This window comes from Aethalodelphis obliquidens, unplaced genomic scaffold (assembly GCF_003676395.1).
Source record: "Aethalodelphis obliquidens isolate GAN/ISIS:26980383/991018 unplaced genomic scaffold, ASM367639v1 scaffold11, whole genome shotgun sequence".
In the NCBI taxonomy this organism is placed as follows: domain Eukaryota; kingdom Metazoa; phylum Chordata; class Mammalia; order Artiodactyla; family Delphinidae; genus Aethalodelphis; species Aethalodelphis obliquidens.
In genome coordinates this window covers 16,397,899-16,422,070 of record NW_020837955.1, presented here as the reverse complement: position 1 = coordinate 16,422,070, position 24,172 = coordinate 16,397,899, and the positions used below count along the sequence as shown (strand labels likewise).

The 24,172-nt window shown below is 46.1% G+C and overlaps 1 protein-coding gene across 3 annotated transcripts in view; it reads left to right on the top strand.

Moving 5' to 3' along the window:
* Positions 1-21,845, top strand: part of HPSE2 (heparanase 2 (inactive)) — a 583,392-nt gene extending 561,547 nt beyond the window's left edge. For all 3 annotated transcript variants that reach the window (XM_027112269.1, XM_027112268.1, XM_027112267.1), the window contains one exon: positions 19,147-21,845. In XM_027112269.1, coding sequence (XP_026968070.1) covers positions 19,147-19,312 — 166 coding nt within the window. In that variant the 3' untranslated portion in view covers positions 19,313-21,845. The remainder of the gene's footprint in view (positions 1-19,146) is intronic.
* The last annotated feature ends 2,327 nt before the right edge of the window (positions 21,846-24,172 follow it).

Genomic DNA, 24,172 nt, shown 5'->3' with positions numbered 1-24,172 from the left:
TTCTGGACCACAGGATTCTTCATTATGCAGGGATGATCACATTTTAAGCCATTTAGCATCCTTGGTCCCTACCCACTAAATGCTAATAGCACCCCCAGTCATGTGACAACCAAAAACAGCTGTAGTTAAGAACCACATCCATTCCAGCTGTAACATTCTGTAATGCTGTAACTCCCTGTTTGTCTCCATCTACAAACCTTGTGGGGCTTAAAGGAAGGAGCACTGGACAAAGGATCAGAAGTTCAGAGATCAGGAGTCAGTGCTAATGAATTAAAGATTTGGATTTAATTAAAAGATTTAATTTGGGGTTAATTTGGATTAATTTTTAATTTAATAAAAAATAAATGTAAATAAAACCCTGGAGAAATAAATAAAATAAAATCACTGTAAGAATAAAAAAAGGAGTCAGTTCTGCCCCTAACTTTATAGTTCTGGGCACATCACCTCTCTGGAACGCAGTTTCCTTATCTGAACATTAAGAGAGAAATTATATTCTGGGGGCCCTGTAGTCTCTTCAAACTCTGTAAGTGTGATTCTGTGATACTCTACCTCCCTCAGTCTCTTCTAGAGACTTTGGCAACACAGAAAGCAGCTCTAGGCCACCCCATCCTGGAGGAAGGCCTCCCAGGAAGGGTATGGGATACTGTACAAACTGGGAGCGCTCCTATTCCTTTTTTAATGTTTACCAAGTTTAACAAAGCTATAAACTTGGAGCAGGTGGCTTGTGTTCCCATAGCTGCCCACAACTATTTGCGCTATAATTGTTTGCTGTTTCACAGCAACCCTGGTGGCTTGCATTTGGTTTCCAACTGTATGCAATGGGAACAAAACACAATCTGGGAAGTCACTTACTGAGCCTCTTTAGCCCACGCTAGATCTGTATTCAGTCTTGGTTCACATACTGGCTCTTTTTTCTGGCTATAAGTACATTGCTCCCACTTTTCTTTCCCCTCAATCCTATCTATCCCAGCAGAACTCCCGTGAGCATTTTATCCCCTCTCTCCATTTCCCAGTAGTTCATGACTGGTGTGCTGAGTTCCTGGTCTTCATTCTAGGCAGGAGACTCGGTTCTGGTTCACTAAATAACCTGGGCACATCCTTTAATCCTAACCCCTAGGCCTCAGTTTCCTCATCTGCAAAATTCAAGAGTTGCTATATATTTGGTAAGGTCCCTTCCGGCTCTAAAATTCTCATCCTGGTCTGATCTTCTGAGGCCCGTACGTTTAAGTCTCCCACTGCCATTCAGTAATGACTCACAAAGTCACGTCTGGCAGAGGGACTGACTCCTCAGCAGTGATTGTGACAGTTCAGGGTCCTCTAGAACCCAAGATATTAGGAGCTGAGCCTGCCCAATGTCAGGAAGACCACGTGTACCACGTGGAAGGAACCGACCAAATGCCTTAGTCTAACAGGCTGAGGTGTCAAATCCCAGCTCTACCACTTGCTGGCTGTGTCCTGAGGCAAGTTACATCATCTCTATGAGCCTCAGTTTCTTCAACTGTAAAACTTCTCCTGTGAAGAGAAGTAAATGAAGTCATCTATGTAAAGTTCCTGATGCCTAGTAAACGCTCAGTAAATGCCCATTGCCTTCCTCTTCCTCAACTCAGAACTCTAGCCAGTTGGGGACGAAGAGGGGAACAACTGCTCTAAGAATGTTCTTCAGAAGTAGCATCTTCTCAGACTTTTAAGATAATGTGTGGATAAGACATCTGTTAAGATTATGATAAAAAGACATAAGAACCGCATAAATGCAAAACCATGAAACATGAGGAAATGATGGTCCAGGGTGGCACCATTTTATGAGCTTGTTTCTCCATCAGCCAAGGGCACAGGCCTCTAACCCTGTTTACCCAACTCTGTGTCCCTGCCTCCAGGATCACAGCTCTGATGTTTGAACCTGGCCACACCTTGGCCCCTGTCCTGCTTATACGTTCTCTTTAGAGTGACTGAAGTGACTCTCACTGGCTTACCGATATGCTGCATTTCCAATTATGCTCTCATGCATCTAACCTTGTCACCATCTTGGTGAGGAGCTATGTTCTGGCTTTGTTGACAACGTCAGAGAAGGACAGGGAAAAAGAGAATTTCATTCCACAGGGGTCCTGAAGAGGAATTTGGTAACACCCACTGAAATCAAATAGCAATGTTATGCAATTAGAAGAAGGAGCTGGAACCCGAAAGCCTGGATATGAATCCAGGCTACCATTACCTGTGTGACCTCAGCTCCCTTACCTGTCAAGTGGGGTTATTGTGAGAATCAAATTAGAGCATATGGGTGAAATGAAGCCTTCTACAAATGATAATTTCACACATCCATGCATGCACATACATATAGAAGTATAAATACAGACACACACATATGATTTTACATATATTGTATTAAAGAGAGTTTTGGATTAGAAGTCAACAGAACTGGATTCCAGCCCTATTCCTGCCAGTACTTCACTGTGGAACTCTGGGCCTTTCACTCACTTCTCCAAGCCTGTTCCTATTCCTGTGAACTCCTACTAATTTAACACCTCTCTCATTCTAGAGAGAACGTGCTGAGCCATCTCTGGCTGTAAGCTGCCGGACAGGGACTGCCGTGCACACGTTCAGGTGGTACATCCCACTGTCCTGCTCAGTAACTGCTCAGAAGAGCAGGAGCCCTCCGTGGTTCTGGGATGGGGGTCTCACAGGAAGAGTGGGGTTTTGGTGCAGCAGACTCTGCAGGGAAGGATGAAAGGAAATGCTCGGAAGTGATTTCAGCCTTTGGTGTCTCCTTCTCTCTCTTATAAACCTCTGGGGCCAGATTCTGTGTTCTGTGCCTGCTAATTCCTTGCTGTAGCCTGAAGCCATGTCAGTTCAGAAGAGGATGGAAAGCTTTGGGAACCTGTAACTGCTTCTGTCTTTAGGGACCAGGAAGAGGCTATAAAGCAGATCAGTGTGCCACCAGCTGGGCCTTTTGGCCTGGGGTTTTAAGATTAGGGAGATACCGGCAAACTTTTTTGATGGGTAGAGAACATGGGGTAATTCTCCTTCTCTTAGAATTGCCATCAGGGTTGGAAATAGTTCAGATCTCTGAAAGGGTAGCTGCATGTGAACTTGGGCTCAGGGATATTAGGTATTGTACAGGAAGCACCTTTGAGGCCACTCATCAGGCATAGTCCAGACATCCAGGTCCACAGTGAAGGTTTCTGTTTCTGATATCAGTGAGTGAACCAGTTGTAAGACCCGCCACTCAAGTCTCAACTCTTTATGTAAGAGATGGTTCTCACTCTGGGAACCGGACAAAAGGTGGGTGCCCTATACCCTATGGGACAGAAGAAGGGAAACTTTTAGAAAACTGCAGTGTGTACCAGAGAAGGGTATTCTGTGTCTGGAATATAGATTCTTCAAAGATGGCTGAAGAAAATAGGGAGATTTAATTTAGACAAGAAAAATAAGGTAAGTTGTGAGGACTTTCTTCAGATATTCAAAGGGCTGCTAAGTGAAAGAAAACAGATTTGGCCCAGGATCCTCTAACATGACAGAAAACCAGGGACTACAACTTAAAAGAGAAAGATTTCACCACAAAACGAGCTCATTTTCCAAAGGCATGCCTGGCTTAACTGAGGACAGGACAGGCTTTCTCAGGAGGTAGACTATTAATCAAGGAATGAGTGGCCATGGCCACCTCAGAGGTGCTCTGAGATTCCTTACTCAGTGGGAGGTTGAGGTGAAAGATTACTGCTTCCCATGAAACTCTAAAATTCTATTAGTCTCTTCCATTTCCCTCCCCCCACACCCACTTCACTTTTGGAGCCTATTGTCTCTATGGTCACCAGAAAAGTAGCTTCTTCAAGCCACCAAAAAGACACACAAAGAAACTGGTGCTACAAGAGAAAGTGGTAGTTATACCAGGCTAGTTCTCTTCCAAAAAACCTCCAGCTGTAGGTCCCTCCCCTGTCATTTTCACTGCTTCCTCACCTTTCTGGGGGAAACACTAACCGTTCACACCTAAGACAGTAATATTTCCCCTTCTAGGTAAGGCTAAGAGCACCTTTGGGGCAGCTCTACCATCTGCGAGAGAATCTGCCCAATGCCTCATGTGATCACAAATCAACGAACATTGTCCTTTAGGGAATCATCTCTACCCAAGACATAAATATCTCCAATGTCTTTCAGCAAACAGAAAAGCAACATAAAGTTGGGTCAAGCAAGGCAATTTACATCAAAAAACAGGAAGACTCACTTTGTAGGGGAAAGTCAAACCAGGAGCAGGTGTCTCACCAGATCCCAGCATTCTGCCCTATGTGTCATATTCAATTCCATTTGGAGAGAAAATGATCCAAAAATTGGAAAAGAAGGAAACAACTTTCATCACACTGGTTCTTCTATTCTGATGCACTGATGCTAAGAGCCCTGGGGTGGAATAATGCTTTGAGGTAGTCTGGTTCACTCCCCTGCCCTCAGACAGTCTGTAGCTAGGACATCTGGACCAGAAGATGCTCTATATCTAAAGACCTCTAGGGAAGGAATGCCCACAGTTTCAATCCTGTCTGAACATTTAATTTTATAGGAACACTGGGGCAGACCGTGCCTGTGGCTGGGACTTTATATATAATAAACAGCACCATGAAGCATTTTAGAGTTGAAGAAACTGAATTTTAGGGCACTAAGTGACTCATTCAAGAGTCACACAACTTGGGCTTCCCTGGTGGCGCAGTGGTTGAGAGTCCGCCTGCCGATGCAGGGGACACGGGTTCGTGCTCTGGTCCGGGAGGATCCCACATGCCGCGGAGCAGCTAGGCCCGTGAGCCATGGCCGCTGAGCCTGCGCATCCAGAGCCTGTGCTCCGCAACGGGAGAGGCCACAACAGTGAGAGGCCCACATACCGCAAAAAAAAAAAAAAAAAAAAGTCACACAACTATTAAGTGACAGATCTAGAAAGTACCTATCATCCAGTTCTCCTGACCCCGAGTCCACTGCACTTTCTTCAACACTGTGCTACCCTAAGAGTCCAGTAATGTAAAATTATAATGATATTGAAAAATATACATTATATATAGCCGAGCTCTGTCATGATACTGTCTGAGTTCATTTCATCTTAGGCTTAAGAATACAATGTATTATGTATTCATGATACATTATGAATATATTTGAAACGTATTAGGTGACCCACCAGTTTTCTCTCCTTTAGGCTAACTCATCCCTTTTCCATTAACTTTTCTTCACGAGTCCTAATTTCAGATCCTCTGTGAAAGTTCTTCTTTGAGCTGCTTCTAAGATTCCATTTCCCAATCACAGAATTTTAGGGAAAACCATTTTTTTTCCCAGCAAAACCAGGGAATTCCCTTCTGTTTCTTCTATGCTCTTCTCAAACCAAATGATTATTAAATACCAGGAGTGCCTGTAAGTTGGTTTAACTTGAGGTCTCTAAAAATCCATCTCAGCATTTTATATTCTGACCCCATGCACACAGACACTGCCAGATCCCCTGAACCTCATGGAGCGCACCCTCAGAGGGAAAGATGCTGTCAGGGGAGGACTCCCAGGGAAACTGGGGAGTATGTATCTTTATCCATTCATCAACTTTGATTAAGATCCTGCTTTGTGCCAGACATAACTCTTCCTCTTCATCACTCTGACTTTCAGTGGCAATTAATCTGGCTAAATTCTTAATGAATTGTGGTCCCATAATTAATAAGAACTCGGGAAACACGAGTAGACAAATTAGGAAAAAACTCTGAACATAAAGTTCAATGTGATGTTTCAGATCAGAATGTCTCTTGATTGCCAGGCCACGTCATCAGCTGACCTTCAAGAGCTATTTAATAGGGATGTTTGGAGGGGAAAGGGATTCTGAGGTCTCTGCCCTCAAAAAGTTCATCTCTATTATTAGAAGCAAAAAAACAAACAGGAAGCAGACTGTGGGTGGTGCCATGAGAGAGGTGCAGAATATTTCTGCTTTGGGGCTAATAGGTTTCATATTAAACGTTTAAATTTCATATCTGTATGAGCCTCTCCTTCAGCTGCCATGTTTTAGCTGAAAGAATTTCAAGCCTCCTATGAACCAAGAATCTTATTGCCTGTTCTGTGAAGAAATGAACATCTTTTTCTCCTTTTTTCTACGTACTGCTTATTTTTTCCATCTCTCTGGGATATAACTTTTGCTTTGATTTCAGCCTCATTAAATCCTATATCAAAGGAAAACATTGGCATCTAACTGCATGCCTTTAGAGAGGTGTCATTTGATGTTAGCCAAACAGAGAGGTTCTGAAAATACTGAAGTAACTCCCAGGTGCTAAGACTTTAAAAATATCTTCATGTCCCTGTTGGAACAGACCACATTATGATACTTCATCTCCAGATTCAGAGCTTGGCTAGTATGAAAAGTTCTGAGGGCTGAACTGGCCACCACCTGACCCACCACAGATATCGGGAAGCATCACATTTATTTTGGGACATGGACAGATCTGGTAAAAGGAGCTTTAGGAAAAACCTTAACCTTAAGAATTCTAGGGCTTCCCTGGTGGCACAGCGGTTGGGAGTCTGCCTGCCAGTGCAGGGGACGCGGGTTTGGGCCCTGGTCGGGGAGGATCCCACGTGCCGTGGAGCAACTAAGCCCGTAAGGCCACAACTAAAGAAAGCCCACGCGCAGCAATGAAGACCCAACGCAGCCATAAATAAATAAATAAATTTATAAAAAAAAAAAGAATTCTATACCAAGAATTCTCACTCAGAAACAAAACCTGAAGACCTGTCTTCTGGGACTGAAGGGGCCATTACTCCATATATCTCAGCAGATTCAAGACATCTAAGTGTTCAAGTTCTATACTGCTTATATTAGTTGGTACTTGGAGTTTTTGAACTCTGGTCGACCAGATGTATTCCCTGCAGGTTTCCATTATCCTCACTTGTCTGGGATCATTTAAATTAGTTTCTTCTTAAAATAAACCACTCTATAAAAGTTCTGAAATTATTAAAAGATGACTTTATAGAGGAAAATTTTGGAAGTACTCTTAGAGATCAAGAAGTTTCTTCTATAACATCCCTGACAAAAAGCCCATCAGCTTCTGTTTGATAAGACTCTTCATCTCATGAGTTGGCCCACTTTAGGACTAGACAGGTCTTATTGCAGGAAAGATCCTCCTTACTTGTGGCCAAAGGGTGTTTTCTTCCCATTTCTATCCTTGCTTTAGAAAAATTAAGCAGAGTAAATCTATACCATCCTTGTAACAATTTTCCAATATGTGTTCCCTTAGAGTTCTAGCCTCCAATCTAAACACTCTCAGCTTCTTCAGCCATTCCTCAAATAGCAGGTTCCCTGATCACTCCCTGTCTGTTCACCTTGGAATCCATTGAGTTATATAAACTTATCTCATATGATTAACTGTTCAATTTTCTTACCTCAGACAAGCTTAGTTGTGGAGGTCTGAGAAGGAGTAGGAAATGTGAACATTTTGTTATTACAATTTACCTCACCAACACAGAACAGTAATATTTTAAAATCTTTTCCAACTTCATAATGAATAACAGTATTATTATGTTAAGTTGTATTCTTTAAGTATTAGTGCGGTTGAAATTTTTGCATCTATTAGCATTTTATTGCTTTTGTGAATTTTCTACATCCCCTTTGTTTATTTTTCTGTTGGGCTGTTATCCACTTTATTAATGATTTGTAAGTTTTTTCTAATATAAGGCAATTTCCCCTTTGCTACCTATCATATGTGTTGAAATATTTTCCTCAGCATTTTATTTGCTATTTTTCCAACTATTTCATTTTTAGGGTGTTATCTTGACATACAGAAGTGTTCCCTTTTTATACAGTTAAATCTACCTTTTGCTTTGTGGTTCCTTCTTTCCATTTATATGGTTATCTACTTATATTCCTGAAATCAGATAAATATATATCTTTATTTTCTTCTAGTTTCTTTTTTGTTTCATTTGTTATATTCATTACTTTAATGCGTCTGGAATTCGCTTTGATGTTCTGTAAGAGCTAAGGAACATCAATAGTGCTTTTTAAGCTGAGAGTGTGTGAGGCAGAGTGTTAACCTCTGCAGGGCTTCAGGTGCCAGTTTTAAAATGTCAGAAAAAAAGATGGTGGAGACCTCTTTTTCCTGGAGGTAAAGGCCCTGCTGTTGCACATGTAACCACATCACCTGCAGGCCTTTTGAAAGGCCACTCAGAGCCCCTCAGAGGGACAGAGGAGCCGCAGAGGCTGGGAGCAAGGAGAGGCAAGAGAGATGCCTGGGATTGGGGAGATGTACGAAATGGTTGAAGGTGAACAGGAAGGTGGTACTTCTAACCAGCAAAGTTCAAGTTAGTGTTCCAGTTCAGGAAGTCTGAAATAGATGCTGTGAAAGTATAAATATAAATATATATGACTATATGTATTTATAAGAATTCTTATACTTAAGGCTCAGAGTCAGTCTGTAGAAAAAATAAGGAGAAGTAAAAGTGTAGAGAAATAAGCCTTCCAGTTTTTACTCAATGTACGCTTACTCAGCAAGACCTAGAGGAGTCTGGATTCTTTTCACCCTTGTGCTCATTTGAGGGTTTTTGGTGGCTCCTAAAGAGAGAGTAGCTACAAGCAATGCACACAGCGTTATCTAAGTAACTAATTATGTACATATCTGGGAAATATAGCGAGGGTACTGAACGATGTATTTAACCCCCTTAGTGCCTTCTGCCTGAAGAGAGCTTGAACTGCTCTTTGTCTGTGGGGAGCTCTCTGTGACACAGCCCAAGACCTGAGAGGAATCTAAATGACTTTAGCGACCTTGCTTTTCAAGAAAAGCACACTTTTCCTTCTCAGTGCTAAAGAAATACAGAGTTTTTTATCTGTGCAGATGCTCCATTGGATTTGGTTCTGAATTCCTGCTGTGAAGTGCCACGCACACCCCTCCCTGGTGCATGTTGAGGAGCTCATCCATCGCACCAGAGCGCTCACTACAGGGAAAACGTTAGATGCAGCAGTTCTGCAGAAATAGCAGAAGTGCTCACTCTACACTATTCAACAAAAAATTTGCCTTTGAAAAGTTCACATGTTATTTTTAGTTTAAAAAACGTGGCCTCTTACATGGTACTCCAAAAGAGTAAGAAAAGACCTGTTTATTCAAAAGAAATTTAGAACGTCATGGTTAGAAAACTATTTGATCCCCGACCCCTGCCCCAGCTACCAACATACTCCCACTCTTTCGTCATCAGCTCGTGCTGATCAACCGTGGCTGCACTTTGAATTACCTGGGGGCCTTTAAAAGCCCCAGTGCCCAAGCCGCACCCCAGACCAATTAAATCAGGCTCTGGACTGGGACCCAGAAACCAGTATTTTTTAAAGCTCCCCAGGTGATTCAAATATGTGGCCAAAGTTGAGAACTATTGTCCCTCTAGAAAATGCTGGAACAAGATTCCAGCTGATTTGCATCTCTGATTTCACCCAGATTGTATTCCTCATTCAGGCACTAAGCCATTTTGCCAAAGGTGCGAACATGCCAGGAGCCCCTGGGAGTTCTCTATGACTAAGTGGAAAGATGTGTACGGTTCCCAAAGGTTTTACTGTTTGTTTTGTTTTAACTCCCAGATTAGTAATGTACAGATCTCTGTGAAGATTAGAGGATTACAAAATGCTTTTATATTTTACAGTGACTTGACATCTTAAACCAAGATGTTTAGGAATCCAGCATTTTCACTGTTACTTTCTGAGAGATTTCATTTGCTCTCAGCTCTAGAATACATTTTCTTCCAGATCACTCCCAGCAGCTGGAATCTCTCTGCATAGCTGTCCATCAATACTGTGGTGTCCCCACCCCAGCTCCACTCACTTGGGGACCCTCGTTGCAAGCAGAGATTTCCATTCTGTTCCAGGTGACCCAGATGAAATCCTGGTAAATGAGCACTTTAGAGTAAAGCTAACACGTTTCTGGGCAGTTGATTCTAAACTGAGGGGCAGGGAAGCAGAATACATAGGCAGTTCTGGTGGGCAGAGAAGAAATTATCCTGTCTTCTCCTTTCTCCACATCCTCCAGAGGCTGTGGTTTAGGTGATGGACAAACATAAGCCTCAGGGAACTGAAAACTCCTGATCCACCTCATCCCTATAGCAGGTCCAGGGCCTTGAGTCAGTATGTCTTTGGCTGCCAAGCATCGGGAACCCACAACAGGATGTGGTTGATTCAGACAAGGGGTTGGAGCTCCAAGCTGTGGACCAGCTGCCAAACACCAGCAGTCACTTGACAGCCTATCCTCCTCCCCACTCACCTTCTCTAGAACAACTCAGAGTCACCACACTCCTTGTACTCTGACATCTGTGGACCCTGGAGCAGAAACTGTGCCACTGGGACATCTTATTTTTCCCTTTTGAGGGTACACCAGTGCACCTGATGCTATAGGAACACTGTCAAAATCTGATCAAACTGAGCTATTTATCCCTTTGGTTTAACATATTTGAATAGGTTTCCAGGAAGCTGTGACCTTACAGTAATGGAACTCATTTTGGGCATGACTAATGGACTCTATTTCATACCCTCACATATGGAAAACCTGTCTGTGCACACACACGCCTGCCCTTTTACCTAACTCTCTTGATCTCACCTGCAGACTGCCTGTAATAAAGAGAATGCTTCTGATCCTCTACTGCCCCTTCCAGCTCCACACAATTAGGACTGGGGAAACCTGGTCCCTCCCCACACAGGATACTTTAAGGCAAGACCGACCACAGAGGGTAAATATAGGAGGATGCATGCGTAAGGAAGGGAGAGTTGAATTCTAACCTGGGAATCTGGGAAATCCTCAGGGCTGAGGACCATTGAGCAGGAGCTGTAAGGATGAGCCATACATCTAGGAAATGCTGGAGGCATTTCCAGGCAATGCCTGGAGGCTATTCCAGGCAATGGAATGAGCTTACTAAAGGTTTAGAAGTACGCAAGTTCAAGGGCCATTTTGTTTGGGGCCATAGCATATCGTCTCACGTGACTGGAATAGAGGATGCTTTATGAGGTGAGGGGAGAGGCCATAAAAATACATTAGTGCCAGAATGCAGAAGGCCTTGAAATCCAGGCCATGAGGTCTGATTTTCTTTCTCTCTCTCCCCTTGTGTAATGTGTTAATTATAGTGCCTCTGACCACACATTTGCATATTTCTGTGTTTTCTGTCATAGTGGGTAAGGATTACGTCTGTTATAATTGAACTTGTACAACACAAAGAACAGTAGGACTATGAATAATGCCCCTTTCATACCATTTGTGAATGTCGGTGATCATGGCACCAAGTCTTTACAATGGGAGGGAACAGGGTTAACCACATGGTAAAGTCTCCATGATTTTAATAGCTGGTTCCTATTGTGGTTTGAGTGTGATATGCCTATGACATGGAGCTTTGAGATGGTCACAGAATCAAACTGTCTTCCCAGAGTGCCCCCAGATGACTGCCTCCTCTGTTGGAAGTTAACAATATCAGTGTAAATCCAGGTTCCTTAGCTGGGCTCTCACCTTGTTTGCCAAGTATGCTGTTATTTTAAACCACTAGAAGCAGATGGTAGGATCCCATGATGGCATAAACCATTATTACACAGACTTGGATAGAACACAGATGAAATCATGACCCCCAAACCTAACTGCAAACAGGAAAAGCTTACATCCCTAACAACTTGCCTAAAAATCCCCAGCTCTGCTTGCATAAAGGAGTCCTAGTTCAGTGATACAGAAGCTAGATTGAAACTCCTCATTATTTCAATATGCTCTCAAAGAACAGGACATAGGGCAAATGATCTTATCAGCCTCAAATTGTCTAAGTGGCCAGGAACTTCATATATAATGCAGGCTTTTCAAGGGGTAAGGGGAAAAGGAAGCGTTCACCTGCATTTTTCACTTTGTCTCCTCTCTTTAACAACAGCAGAGTAAGGGACTGGAGTGTCCAACCAACCACATGAGAACTCTTGGAGAGGCTGACTGAGTGCAACCCGACAAGCATTAATGTGAACTACTATCATGCGCGAGCAGGCACTGAACCACGTGCCACTGAAAATTTAGAAATGAGAACAATTAGCCTAGCAGGAGGACAATCCCCTAACACATAGGAGAAAGCTTCAGGACACGCTTGGGAGGAAGGAATCCTCCCAATGACCCCTCAGGAGTAGGAGCTCCCCTGAGAGGGTCATGAGCATCCTACAGCTTTTGCTTCAGCTGGGCAAGTGGGGACTAGCCCGCTGCGGCCACCTCCGAGCGGCCCTCCTCAGCGGGTAGCATCACTCACGGCCATTTCAAAGGAACCTCCTCTCTAAGCTACTCCAGATGCACAGCCTCTCCCGGAGCAGGGAAATTGAGCGAGGCCCCTCCGTCCTCCAACCCGGCCGGCCTCCCTCCCGGCTCTAACCTGCCCCTGAGCTGGAGAAGGGCAGGGCAGCTGCACACACCAGCTTCCTAACTCAGCGAGGGGGCCTCCACGGGCAACTGGGCCTCGGGGGCCTGTAAAGCGCACACAGGTGCGGCTGGCGGGAGGGCGGGGCGCCGGGACCCAGGCAGGAGAGCCAGGCGCTGAGTCGCGCGTTGCCGCCGGCCCCGCACCTGCGCCCCCCTTCCCTGCACGCCAGCCGGGAAGCCGCACCCCCGGCAGGAATCGCAGCCCGGCCTCCGACGGTTCCTTAATATTAGCCACATTGCGGGGGCGCCGAGTGCACCGCAACGAAGTTTTTGTCGGGACTGGAGTGATCCTGCGGTTTGTTGCTCCAGGAGGCCAAGGGCCGCGCACGTCTCCGGGCCTTGCCGGGACCGGAGAGCAGGCTGGAGGGGCAGAGGCAGGGGCTCCGCTTCGGGGGAGCCGGCGCGCGGGCTCTCAGCACCGTTGTGAAGAGCAAGGGGGACCTCTAGTGGCGCGCGGGGAAGCACGCTGGCACCAGAGTCGAAGCCAGGAGGTTGTGCGGGTTATTGAGCAGCAAAGGGAGCTGATACCCTCCCCGCCCCACACTCCTCAGATTATTATACCTTCTCCCTTCTCTCCTCCTTCCTCCCTCCCTTCTGCTCCCCACTCCTGCTTTCCCTCCCTCCCTCCCTCTCTCTCATTTAACAATCCAGAAACCCAGACCAGAGCCAACTGTGACATTTCTAGGCCTGCACACGCCATGCTCAGATGTGGACTCTAACTCAAGTCTCTGTCCTCCCACCACAGTGTCTTTTCCTTCCAGATTGTAGTTCGTCTACCCATGTATTTATATCCCATCCTTCTTGTACTGAGCACCTGCTATATGTGGGTTAGAGGACAGGAGAGCACGAGATGAGCAGGGCGGACACATGGTCTTCCTGACTAGGGGAGGGACTGACAAGCAGTCAGCGATCCCAGTGCTGTGACGAGTGCAGAGACAGGAGAAGTACTGGGTGATAGGGAGTGCTTTGCGGGCACCTGACCTGAAGGACAGGTAGGAGTTAGCAGGGAGCAGGGATGGAATACGGAGAAGTTTCCAGGAAGAGTGACAACATGTACAAAAACGCTGAGAGTAGAGAGATTGTGACTGGAACACAGAACGCAAGGAGGTGGGAGGTGGTGGGGAGCTGCAATGGGCAGCAGCTACAGGGGCCTCTACGGGCTGCAGACGGAGGTGAATGGCCTCGCTCATGGGGTCTTGTAAGGACTTTGGAGAGTGTTCTAAGATCAGCAGGAAGCTACTGAGCATTTAGACGGGTGAATGTCATGATCAGATTTCTACCTGTGCAGGATCACTCTGAATTTGGCATTAAACTCTGCTTCAGGCTAGCCATTAGGCTGTGGGCAGCCAACCTGAAAGGTGTGGGAGCCAGAAAGAATCTTAGGGTTCATCTAGTCTGTCATACAAATGGAGAAACCCCAGCTCACAGAAGGCAAATCACTTTCTCAAAATGGCTGAGGTGGAACTAGTTATCTCTAAGTCCCATTCAAGGCCCTAAATATGCCAGCAGAAACCAGCCACTAGCTCCCCAGGCTGCTCCCGATAATACGCAGGCTTCCCTTGCCTCTTCTCCCACAAAAGTCCAGCCAGAGTCAGGCCAGAGACCAGCAAAGTATCTTCAAGACTGGCAAAGAACATGCTCACTAGACTTGCTTCCCTGAGACCTCAGAACAGCTGAAAGCTTGCTTCAGTATCCATGGCTAGCAAGAACCATAAAGTAAGCCATGAAGACCAGAGATTGTAGACAGGTGGTGGGGGAAGGAGGGTGACCCAGCCAACGGGATCCCACAGAGACCTGGGAAGCAGAGGGCTTGACTCCAAGTTGAGACACTGAATCCCGTTTCAAATAGCATGCAAAGAAAACAAGTTCAGGAACAAAGCAATTCAGACTTTGAAAAAACAGATGGTGATAAAAACTCAGTTGTCCTAATATTTGGATAATTTAAAAGCCCTCAGCAGCTAGGGAATTAAGAGAAATAGCTCAACATAGACTGGATCATTTAGCATTTGGTTTGAAATGTCACAGGCCAGGAAGGAGGTCCCAGAATGTGATGAAAATATGATAAGAAAGGTTTTCAAAGAAAGAAACATGATCCTAGTGAGTGCCATCTGGAATTGGGGAACAACACGAAATAGTAGAAACAGGTATCAGGAGGCCTGAATCCAAGACAGAGCTTAGCCACCTATTAGCTATGTGACCTTGCCCAGGCCACCTAACCTCTCTGACCTCATCTCAATAGTGAAGTTACAAAAATAATAATAATAATACTTGCCTGTGTACCTCACAGGGCTCTTTTAGCAGTCACAAGGGAGGCCAAATAGGACTATGGTGAAGGGCTGCAGGGCAAAGCTCAGCTCTACCGCTTACCAGCTATGTGACTTAGGTGGATCTTAGACCCCTCTAAACTTTGATGTCTTCATCTGTAGGGATGCTAACACCTGCCTCAGCTGGTAGTTGTGAGGACTAAATGTGATAGAATAAATCACAGCATCCTGCCTTTTGCGTAGACAGTGCTCAGTAATCAGTGATTTTTTATCATTAACATATGTTTGTAAACTTACAAGTTGTTCAGTGCGTAAGAGTGGAAGATAATTGTAATATTTAGTGTGATATGACTTAACTGGGTAATAGGATAAATATTAAAATAAAAATGTAAGCAGGAAAATTAGAATGGAGGTGGTAAAGCACACTGTCCATCGTTACAGTGACGGAACTTTGTAAATAAGGTTGTATGAGGACTTAAGTTCTCACAGAATTAACTCGAGTTGGCTTAGCTAAGAGGTGGTCATATAGATCTTTTTTAAGGATGAAAAAACGCTATCAATGATCAACGGCCACGTGTCCAGTTGGGATAAGCTATCTAGTGAGTGACTGTGAGAATCAGCGATAACTCAGGTCTTATCTAACATCTCCAGGGCCACTGAGAGCAAGAGTAATTGGTACATTAATGAAATCTGTAAAGACGCTCAGCAAACCTCCAGGGAGCCTCTTTAGAGCTGGAGAAACTCAGTCCAGGAATACCAGAAATAATGTGAAAGAGCCTCAAAAGTCCATTCACTTGTTCAGAAAATATTCCATCCCAATTCTACGCCACTTGGTTAGGCACCGAGTATTTAGGGATGAAAGGCACTGGACCTTTCCTCATCCAGCTCACAGCCCAGTGAGGGGCAGAGTGGGTAAGTCCCTACAATTCAGTGAGGTGGTTATAAGCTTTGGGTACACGAGCGTGCAGAGTTGGGGCTCCTAACCCAAGGGTCAAAGAAGGTTCCCCAGAGGGGGCAACACGAGAGCAGGCTCGGCAGGGCCCCAGGGCAGTTAGTCCCGCAGAGGAGGAGGAGGGAGCACCACACACAGCAACCCAAAGTGGAACTACAAGTCATTTAATCTGGTCACGCTGGGCCAAAGGTACGCTCAGGTTCCTTTGTAATGGCAACAAATGTCGTAGCCCTCCCGCACTAGCACTTGTCCCTTTAAAAACCTCTTGCTTGAAAAAAGCACCTGATGCCCCCTTCCTCCCAAAAACATCTATTAGGAATTTTATAGCAGTTTTAAATGAACTTGTGTCTTATTAATCCCAAGTGTCTACAGGCATTCACATTTGAAAAATATTTACTTTTTTTTTTTAATGAACTGGTATATTTTATTCCCACCAGGATCTACTGACATTCATTTGAGAAAGATCTACCTCATTTATGGGCAAAATTTAACTGTTTTTCCTTGGGAACAACCTGTTCATGCATATACTGATGATGTCCTTACAATGACTGCCTACTCAGCCCAAGCCCACCCCCAGAGGTCTGGGATCCACAGGTAGCACCGCAGTAAGGGGCACTGGCAGCATCTGAGACTGGGGAGGTGGCCGGAGCTTGGTTTCATCGTCCGGATTAAGGTGGAAGGGATGGCGTTGTTGGAGAGTTTGAAGCAGGGACAGCAGCAGATGGCTCTGTCAGCAATGTGGCCAGCACAGGAGAGGTAGGCAAGGCCAGGGGCAAGGTCACAGGGAAAACTCTGAACTAAAATAATAGCAGTGAAGGGAGAGAAAGAAGCAGATCTGAAAAATATTTAAAGGTAGAATTGGTTGGATTTAGTGACTCCATACCTGGGACCTGAGGGAGAAGACCCAGATGACCACAGCTTTCTGGCTTAGGTAATCTTATAGAGGGTGGTACCAGCCCAAAGATAAGAAGGCAGAGAAAAGGACAGAGTTTGAGGAGAAGATCTTGACTTTGGACACGTGACGATAAAGTTCCTGTGGAACAGCCAAGTGAAGATATAAGTTAGAAGAAGGATTCAGCCTTGAGATACAGGTTTGGGAAGCATCGACATGCAGATAGTAGTTAAAGTCCTGGGTGTTGGTAACAGCACCCAGCTGGAGTACGTAGTGTGGGAAGCAAAGAGGTCCCAGGACCAAGCAACCCCAGCATCTGAGAGGCAGCTATAAGGGAACAGTCCCCCCAAAAGGAAACAACATGCAGAAATGAAGGAGGAAAATGGAGGGAAAGAGAGAGAGAGAGAGAAAAAGAGAGAGCGAGAACGCTACCACGGGAGCCAAGGGAAGAGAGGGCTTTAGGAAAGGAGTCATGAAACTCGTCAGTGCCGCAGTACAAGGACCAAGAAGTTTACCTACCCAGAATGACAATGAAAAGAGTAACAAAAAACCACCATCTCCCACTTACATGGCTCACTATGCTTTCAAAGCACTTTCACATTTTTTATTTCATTTCATTCGTACTACATCCTATATAGCCTATATTCTCACAGATGCAAAACTGAGGGAAGTGAGGTAAAGAGACTTGCCAGAGCCGTCTAGGAAGTTAGTGGCCGGCTCCTGGAATTAGAGACCAGTCCACAATCTTGATCATGCTCCCTGGTTCCAACCATACCTGAGTCAGCTTTTTAACCAACCAATAAGGAAATCAGAATGGAGCCTGTTGCAGAATAACTACTCGTTATTAGTATGGAAATGAAAAGGCTTGCTTCTCACACTTTGTTTTGACTTCCTAGAACCCAGAGATGGCAATACTCTGGGATCATCTGAATCTAAGGGGGTGTTGCCTAACTCCTCAGGGGGAGGGCTTGCACCTAACTCCATATATAGGAGGGACCACTGAAGGTTTTCAAGTGATAGCAATTTGAGTATGCTTTGGAAAGATTAATTAGTATTATTGAACTAGTATTTGATAGTGCATATGTCTGGTTGTTGGATATTCACACAACCTAGAACCAAATAATAAAATACACTGTGAAGACCTGTCCTGGCTTTTTTTGCACCTGAACCCCCTCTCCTCACCCTGCCCTCCACTCCAATGAGTGCGCTGTATTCACCAGAGAGGGTCACAGAAGGTTCTTGCATGTTTGGTGAGGTCAACGTTGACCTTTAGATCTCAATTCTCACACCTCCACATCTTCCAGAGGCAGGCCTGGCTCTCCACCCAGGAGCCCTCTGCTTGTTCATTCATTCCTCAGTCATACCAACAAGAGAGGGGGGCTGCCCCCTGGCCTGTCAGATCTGGACTGGGCCCAAACTAGTCCACGTCGGGCCGGGCCTGGAGCTGTCTCTCTGCCCAGCTCTCCCCTGGGAGCAATTTACATTGCACTTATCTCTGGGGGTTCATGGCTCTACTGAGCAAGGGGTCTGATGATCTCTCTCTAAACCTATCATCCAGAGCACAGAAGGAACATTAAACCAAGACCTCTTTATCAATTTCTAACAGTTTATTCTCTTCACAGCTCAGATGATACCACTACAATGTTATCACACTGGAGGCTGGGCAAGGCCCAGAAATAATCATCACTGTAATGCTGATTTTCCAAAGTGACTTACAGCCTTATTTCCAGCTAGTAGCCTGGTTCTGGCCTTTTCTACTGACCCATAAAACTGAGCTTCAGTGGGTACTTGGCTGTCCGAGTCACTCCCCCGTCAGAAACAGCTGGGAGACTGTCTGGATTCTGTACCACAGGCCTAGGATGGGTGATGAGCCGTTCCCCTTTGCTCTCTAAGTCCTTCTCAGGGCTGAAAATGACTGATACACAGGAAGGATAAAAGCAAGCAACGCAGGTGAACTGAGATCACAAATGCCTGCTTTATCACCTACTTCTTTGTGTCTCTAAAATGTAAACATTCATTAAATATTAGATATGGAAACTCATGCTCAGATTAGAGAAAGGAAGATTGTTACATAAGTCTCTGTCCTCCTCCAGAACCGCCCTAGACAAGTGACACAATGTCAGTTCTCTCATCTCTCAAATAAACTAATGAAAGATGCCAGTTAAATAGGAATTTCTGAAGTCACCTTAAGCCTATGCATCATTCCACACTTTAGGTAGAAGAAAATTCTTTAGGTGGAAGAGTCAAACTGAACTGCTATTATGATTTAAAGACAAAAAAAATAAGACATGAGACACTTTTCAGCTTCTGCCTCAGAGACATTTAACTTGTCAAAATAAATGATGTGTCTCTGGAACTAGACTACCTGTGTTCAAATCCTGGCTCCCAGGACTACAAGCTGTGTAGCCTTGGGCAAGTCATCTAAGTACTCTAGGTAGAATGGGGCAAGGACAGTTTCTTCCTCAGAGCATTGCTGGGATGTTCGAGTGTGTTATCAAAGCACCCAGCTGAGAGCCTGGGCAGAGTAAGTATCAGTCAGTGATAGCCAGCCAGGCACGGTCAGCAGACGGGGGCAATCTGAGGCTGCCCAGGCTTTGCTGCAATGGCTTCCTTTCAAGGCAATAACGAGTCCCATGCTGTTTTTCCTCACTGTAGGTCAGTGCAGCTGAACGGCCAGCCCTTAGTGATGGTGGACGATGGGACCCTCCCAGAACTGAAGCCCCGCCCCCTGCGGGCCGGCCGGACATTGGTCATCCCTCCAGTCACCATGGGCTTTTATGTGGTCAAGAATGTCAACGCTTTGGCCTGCCGCTACCGATAAACCCCCTCACACCCACAAGTCGCCAGCAGGCCTGCTGGACTGCTTTCCACTCTTCTGCCCTAATGGTATCAGTATTTTTCAGGCATCTTCTGAGCAACAAACCAGTCTCTGCCGCCCCATGCTGCTGGAATCAACACTAACTTGCTCTCCAAAGAGACAAATACCCTAGCATGAGCTTAGCCTAGGTAGGTCACTTCTACCCCAAAGGAAAATGTAGACCTCTTAAGCACGAAGGTATGTGTGTAGAGCTGTACGCGCCCTTGTACATGCACCATGAGAACAAGCTGACAGTGCACTTCCAGGACAAATGAAATAACTCCCCACAATCCTGGTCACATAGCAAAATAACTACAGACCTTAGCCTGTGGCTGCTGCCCTCGGCAGAAGATGAGGAAGGAAAAAAACCCGGTGGACATTTGAGAGCCCAGTCCCCCCTAACTCCTTTCCTTTGTTTGTTCCCTGCTGTTGCCCTGGGTTTCGTATCACCTCTCCTCCCATAGGGGAGCAAGTGGGTGAGTCAGTGCTGGCCTGCTGGGCGAGCTGTTAATGTAATTTCCTGGCTCATGTATGAGTGTGTGCATCTGGGTTTCTGACAGTGGCATCAATCACTAGCTATTCCTCTGGGAAGCGGGTACTTCAAAAGTAAAATTGCAATCATACTCCAGATTTTGTAAGAAGGTTCTATTCCTCTGTGAATCCAGATTCCCCCAGGGTTGGAATGGAAGTCAGGTAACAGTATTCACTGAGTGGACAGCAATGTATCAGGCAGCACAAAAAGCAGTCATCATCTGTCACGTGGCTGCGAGGGAGAGAGTTTCAGTACAAAGAGAAAGCGCACCCAACCACCAAACACAGACACGCACACAAACACACACACACGTGTCCCTCGGCTGAACAAAGCAAATAATTAGACCTACCTCAATTTTGAGAGAATATTAAGGGCTTGATAGGGTAAGTCCTTAATGTTTTGGTTGACCAAAACCATTTTAAAACAAGGGATAAATCAAAGGTCATCACAACTGTAAGACACAACTGAATCTAACCTTTCTGCTTCTTCCCAAGTATCTGAGTGCTCTCAATGTCTTGTACTAGGCAGAAATCTAATGTGCTCATGAAAGATGACCAGGTCCATGCTCTCCCAGACCAGCTTATCTGAGCATAGAACTAAGCTTTCAGTTCACCACGTTGGGGAAGGGGGATCTGGAGACTGAGGTCTGATGGGGAAACTGTGGAATGGGAGGTGGGAGGCCCCCGAGTTGGGCAGGGGGGAGTGGAGTGGTGTAAAGTTCACGATGGGGACCTTCTGTATGATTCAAGAGGTTTGTGTGGGTCTTTGCAAAAAAGCTGCAACTGAAATGACTTTCTTTTCTGTGGATATGATTTTCTTTTGCAGGATGAATGACACAAAGGATGTTTTTTTTTAAGGAGGAGATATTAGACAATGTCACAGGGTTCCAGTAGAGAGAGATACAACTTCTGCTGATGTGAAAGGATAGAAATGGAAGAGAGGGGCAAGGTGGCTGAGGCCAGAGGCCAGGGAGACTGCCTAAGGAGGAGTTAGGAGCAGGGCCAGGTCTGCAGAGTGAGTGATAAGGAAGACTAGATGGGAGCAGGAAGGGACTCAGCATGGAGAACTGGGAATCTGGGAGAGGGAAACCAGCAGGCTCAGTTTACACGACGGGAAGAGAGTGGAGTCAGTTTTGACCTAAACTTATTATCGGGTAGAGGAGGAACAGCACCAGGAGGTGTGAAGTGGGAAAGGGGGAGACTGAGGACTGGCTGGCCTCGGTCAGTGGAGGCTCAGCCTGGAAGCAGCTGCAGAGAGAGGACCAGACCCTGGCACATCCCCGCAAGGCTGCCCAGAGGGGCCCCTCGTCTCACCGGAAGCAGGCCTCTCCACTGACGCTTCAGATCTGGGAGGGAGGGAAGTGCCAAGACTGGGGGTAGAAAGGCAGGGAAGAAGCAGCAGAGGAAAGTGAAGAAGAGAAGGGAAAAGAGATAGTACAGATAGCAGATAGCAAAGTCTCGTCTACATACTGGTACAGCTGCAGGCCCCTCATAATAACGGGGGTGACCAGAGGTCCCTGCAGCCTGGCCCTGGGCTAGTTTGCTTTACATACACAGCCTCGCGCGGGGAGTTACTATTCTTAGCTCCATTTTTCCTATGAGGCCTGGAGAGGGTCTGTAACTTGCTCAGGGTCACCCAGGGGAATGGGTCGCTGAGATCAGAACAGTCCGGAGCCTGTTCATTTGACCGCCCAGCTCAGCGGCTGCCCAGTTCACAGACTCACCTCTTTACCTCTTCATAGGTTCTGCTAATTCAGTACCGCCAGGGCCTCCGGAGCTCCATTCAGACACACTTTCTCTAAATAAGTGTTGACTCTTCACTAAGCCTCTAGACTTGCAGAATACAGGCAGTCCCTGCTTCTTTTGTCTTTATATCTTAAATACTGCTCCTAAGAGGTTTAAGTTTTGGGTTTGGGTTTTTTTTCTTTTTTAATTAATAAAAAGGGAAGGGAATCAATGAAATTTATCTTTGGAGTCCTGCAATTCTAACTTTGCAGCCGCCTCATGGAAGAAGTATTTGCATTGTACAAAGGATACCGAGACACTCACTATAACATCACATTCTGTAAGGATTTTAGTACAGGGCATCTGTCCTGGCTTTCTCATTTAGGGGTGAGGGGTAATTACTAAATCAGTAGGGATCCCCCCTTATAAGGGATTGTCCTACCACACTCCCCCCAAAAGACAGCTTGTGGCAAAACTCAGCATCCCGCTGCACCTCAGGGGAGCAGCTTGCCAGGCTGGGCCCCAGGACAAAAGAGCTCATCAACCAGCTTCCCCCCATCAGATTTTTCCTCCCAAAACAAGACACGGCCGAGATAGTCTTAAGACTTAAGAGCCACTTTATTTTAAACAAAAGAATGTGCTTGCACAAATGCTTCTTTGAAAGCATAATAATGTATAATGAGAAGTTTGTGCCTTTTGTTGAGATGGTTTTCTGCTCCCCCTGCCTCTAAGAATGATTTTCTTTCTCCTTTCTTATCACAAAGGCTCAGAACAAATGCTCATTGTTATTTGAAGAGAAAGTCTCAATCTTCCAGTGCCCTGAAAAAGCTGCAAGTGTGGGATATTAGCATTATCTCTAGCTGGAGACAAGCTTGAAAACACCAGACCTGGGCTACATTGAGCCTAAGGCTGGGGACTCCCAGAACCACAATTCCCAAAGGCCCACTGGCCCTCCGTAGTCCCTGCCCCTCCCCAGCTGTTGGGCAGTCCCTGGGCAGATGAGTCCCAGCCCTGTACCCTCCAACAGGGCAGAGGTTGTGGGCAGATTCTGCCTGAGAGGCCTCCCCCACCACAGCTCTCAGCACCAGGGACCCTCAACGGTGGGGAGGACCCAGCAGGACTGAACTGCTGAGCAGCCGTGTGGTCCAGGCCAGGCCCAGCATCTGCAGGTGGGCCCTGCTGCCTGCACTCAAGGCCCCTGTGTTTGGGATGGATGCAGCTGCAGGATTCACTGTGGAAATGCAGTGAGAGCTTTACTTCTGAAAACAAAACAGGAAGTGTTTCATCTCTGCAAAAGCCAAGGCAAACCAGGTGGGTCCCTCGGACAATAAAAACACTGGGACAAAGAAGGACTTTAAACTTTTGAAATATCAATAGAGCAAACAAAAGTAATAAAGATATGGCTTGGAGAAGGCAAGGGAAGGGGGCCATAAACACTTCCCCCTCTCCCCAACCACAACGCCACGGCCCCAGCCTGAACACTGCCCATTGCTCTTTTCCACACCTTCTCTCCAGTTCCACAGCCTCACCTCTGCCAGCCACTCTATTCCCCAACCCAGAGCCCAGGGAAATCCGCCGTACTGAAAGGGAATTAAGTTCTGATTGTAGAATAGTTCACAATCTTTTTCTTAAGATGTACCAGAATTGCAAATAAGATAGTAAGGAGTACTCAAAGAGAAATAGTTATCATAAAGCCCAAGAGCATTAGAATCCCCACCTCTGGGTTCTGCTAACAGTTTCTGTAACTGCCTTCCCGTGCCCAGTCCTGGTGGTGGTGACTAGCTGGGGCGTTCAGAAGAACCAGAGTGGCATAACTAGAACTTGAACCCAGATCTGTCAGAGTCCAAATTCTGCTCTCATTGCATGGGGCTCACTCTCGCTGGACTGGCTATGGCCAACTTCCTGTCACCTCTGCTGCCCACAGCTAGCTTTCGTGAGGTCCTGGGTGTGTCTACACAGAACCCTAGCAGTGCCTTCGCCCAGGAGAGTTGATCTCAGGGTTTGGAGGGACTGACCAGTAGCTCTGACGAGTAGTGAGTCGAGCTGTGACCAGCCTTAGCTGTAGAATTTTGAATCCAGGCTCACCTTGGCCTACCAGGGGCCCTCCGGGTCTGCTCCTCTCCTACGTTTGTCTGGGGCCAGTCCTACCGCTACCACCCACCATAGGTGATGACTCTTGGTATTTCAAAGTCCCAGAGGTAAGTGGCAGAGCCAGTCAGCACCCACACAGGCACTGCCTCTGAGCACTGCTCCTCCCCCACCACCACCCAGAGCTTTGGAAGTTTCTCTTCACCTTCCCAGACTAAGTAACAAATCCATTAACTACTGCCCTAGGGGTAGTATTTGCAAGTATCACTGTAAAGCAAGAAAGCCACAATACAGCAAACCAACTGCTTCACATCCATTTCCTTCTAAACAGCAGAGCAACCCCAGGGGCCCTGGGAGCATCTGGGGGAGCACACCAAGCTCCACATGACTGGTTCGAGAGTAAACCCCACTGTCCCGTGCGCCCAGCAGAGAAAAGGGGGGCCCTTCTTTGTAGCCCAGGTCAGGCACATTACTCTTCTA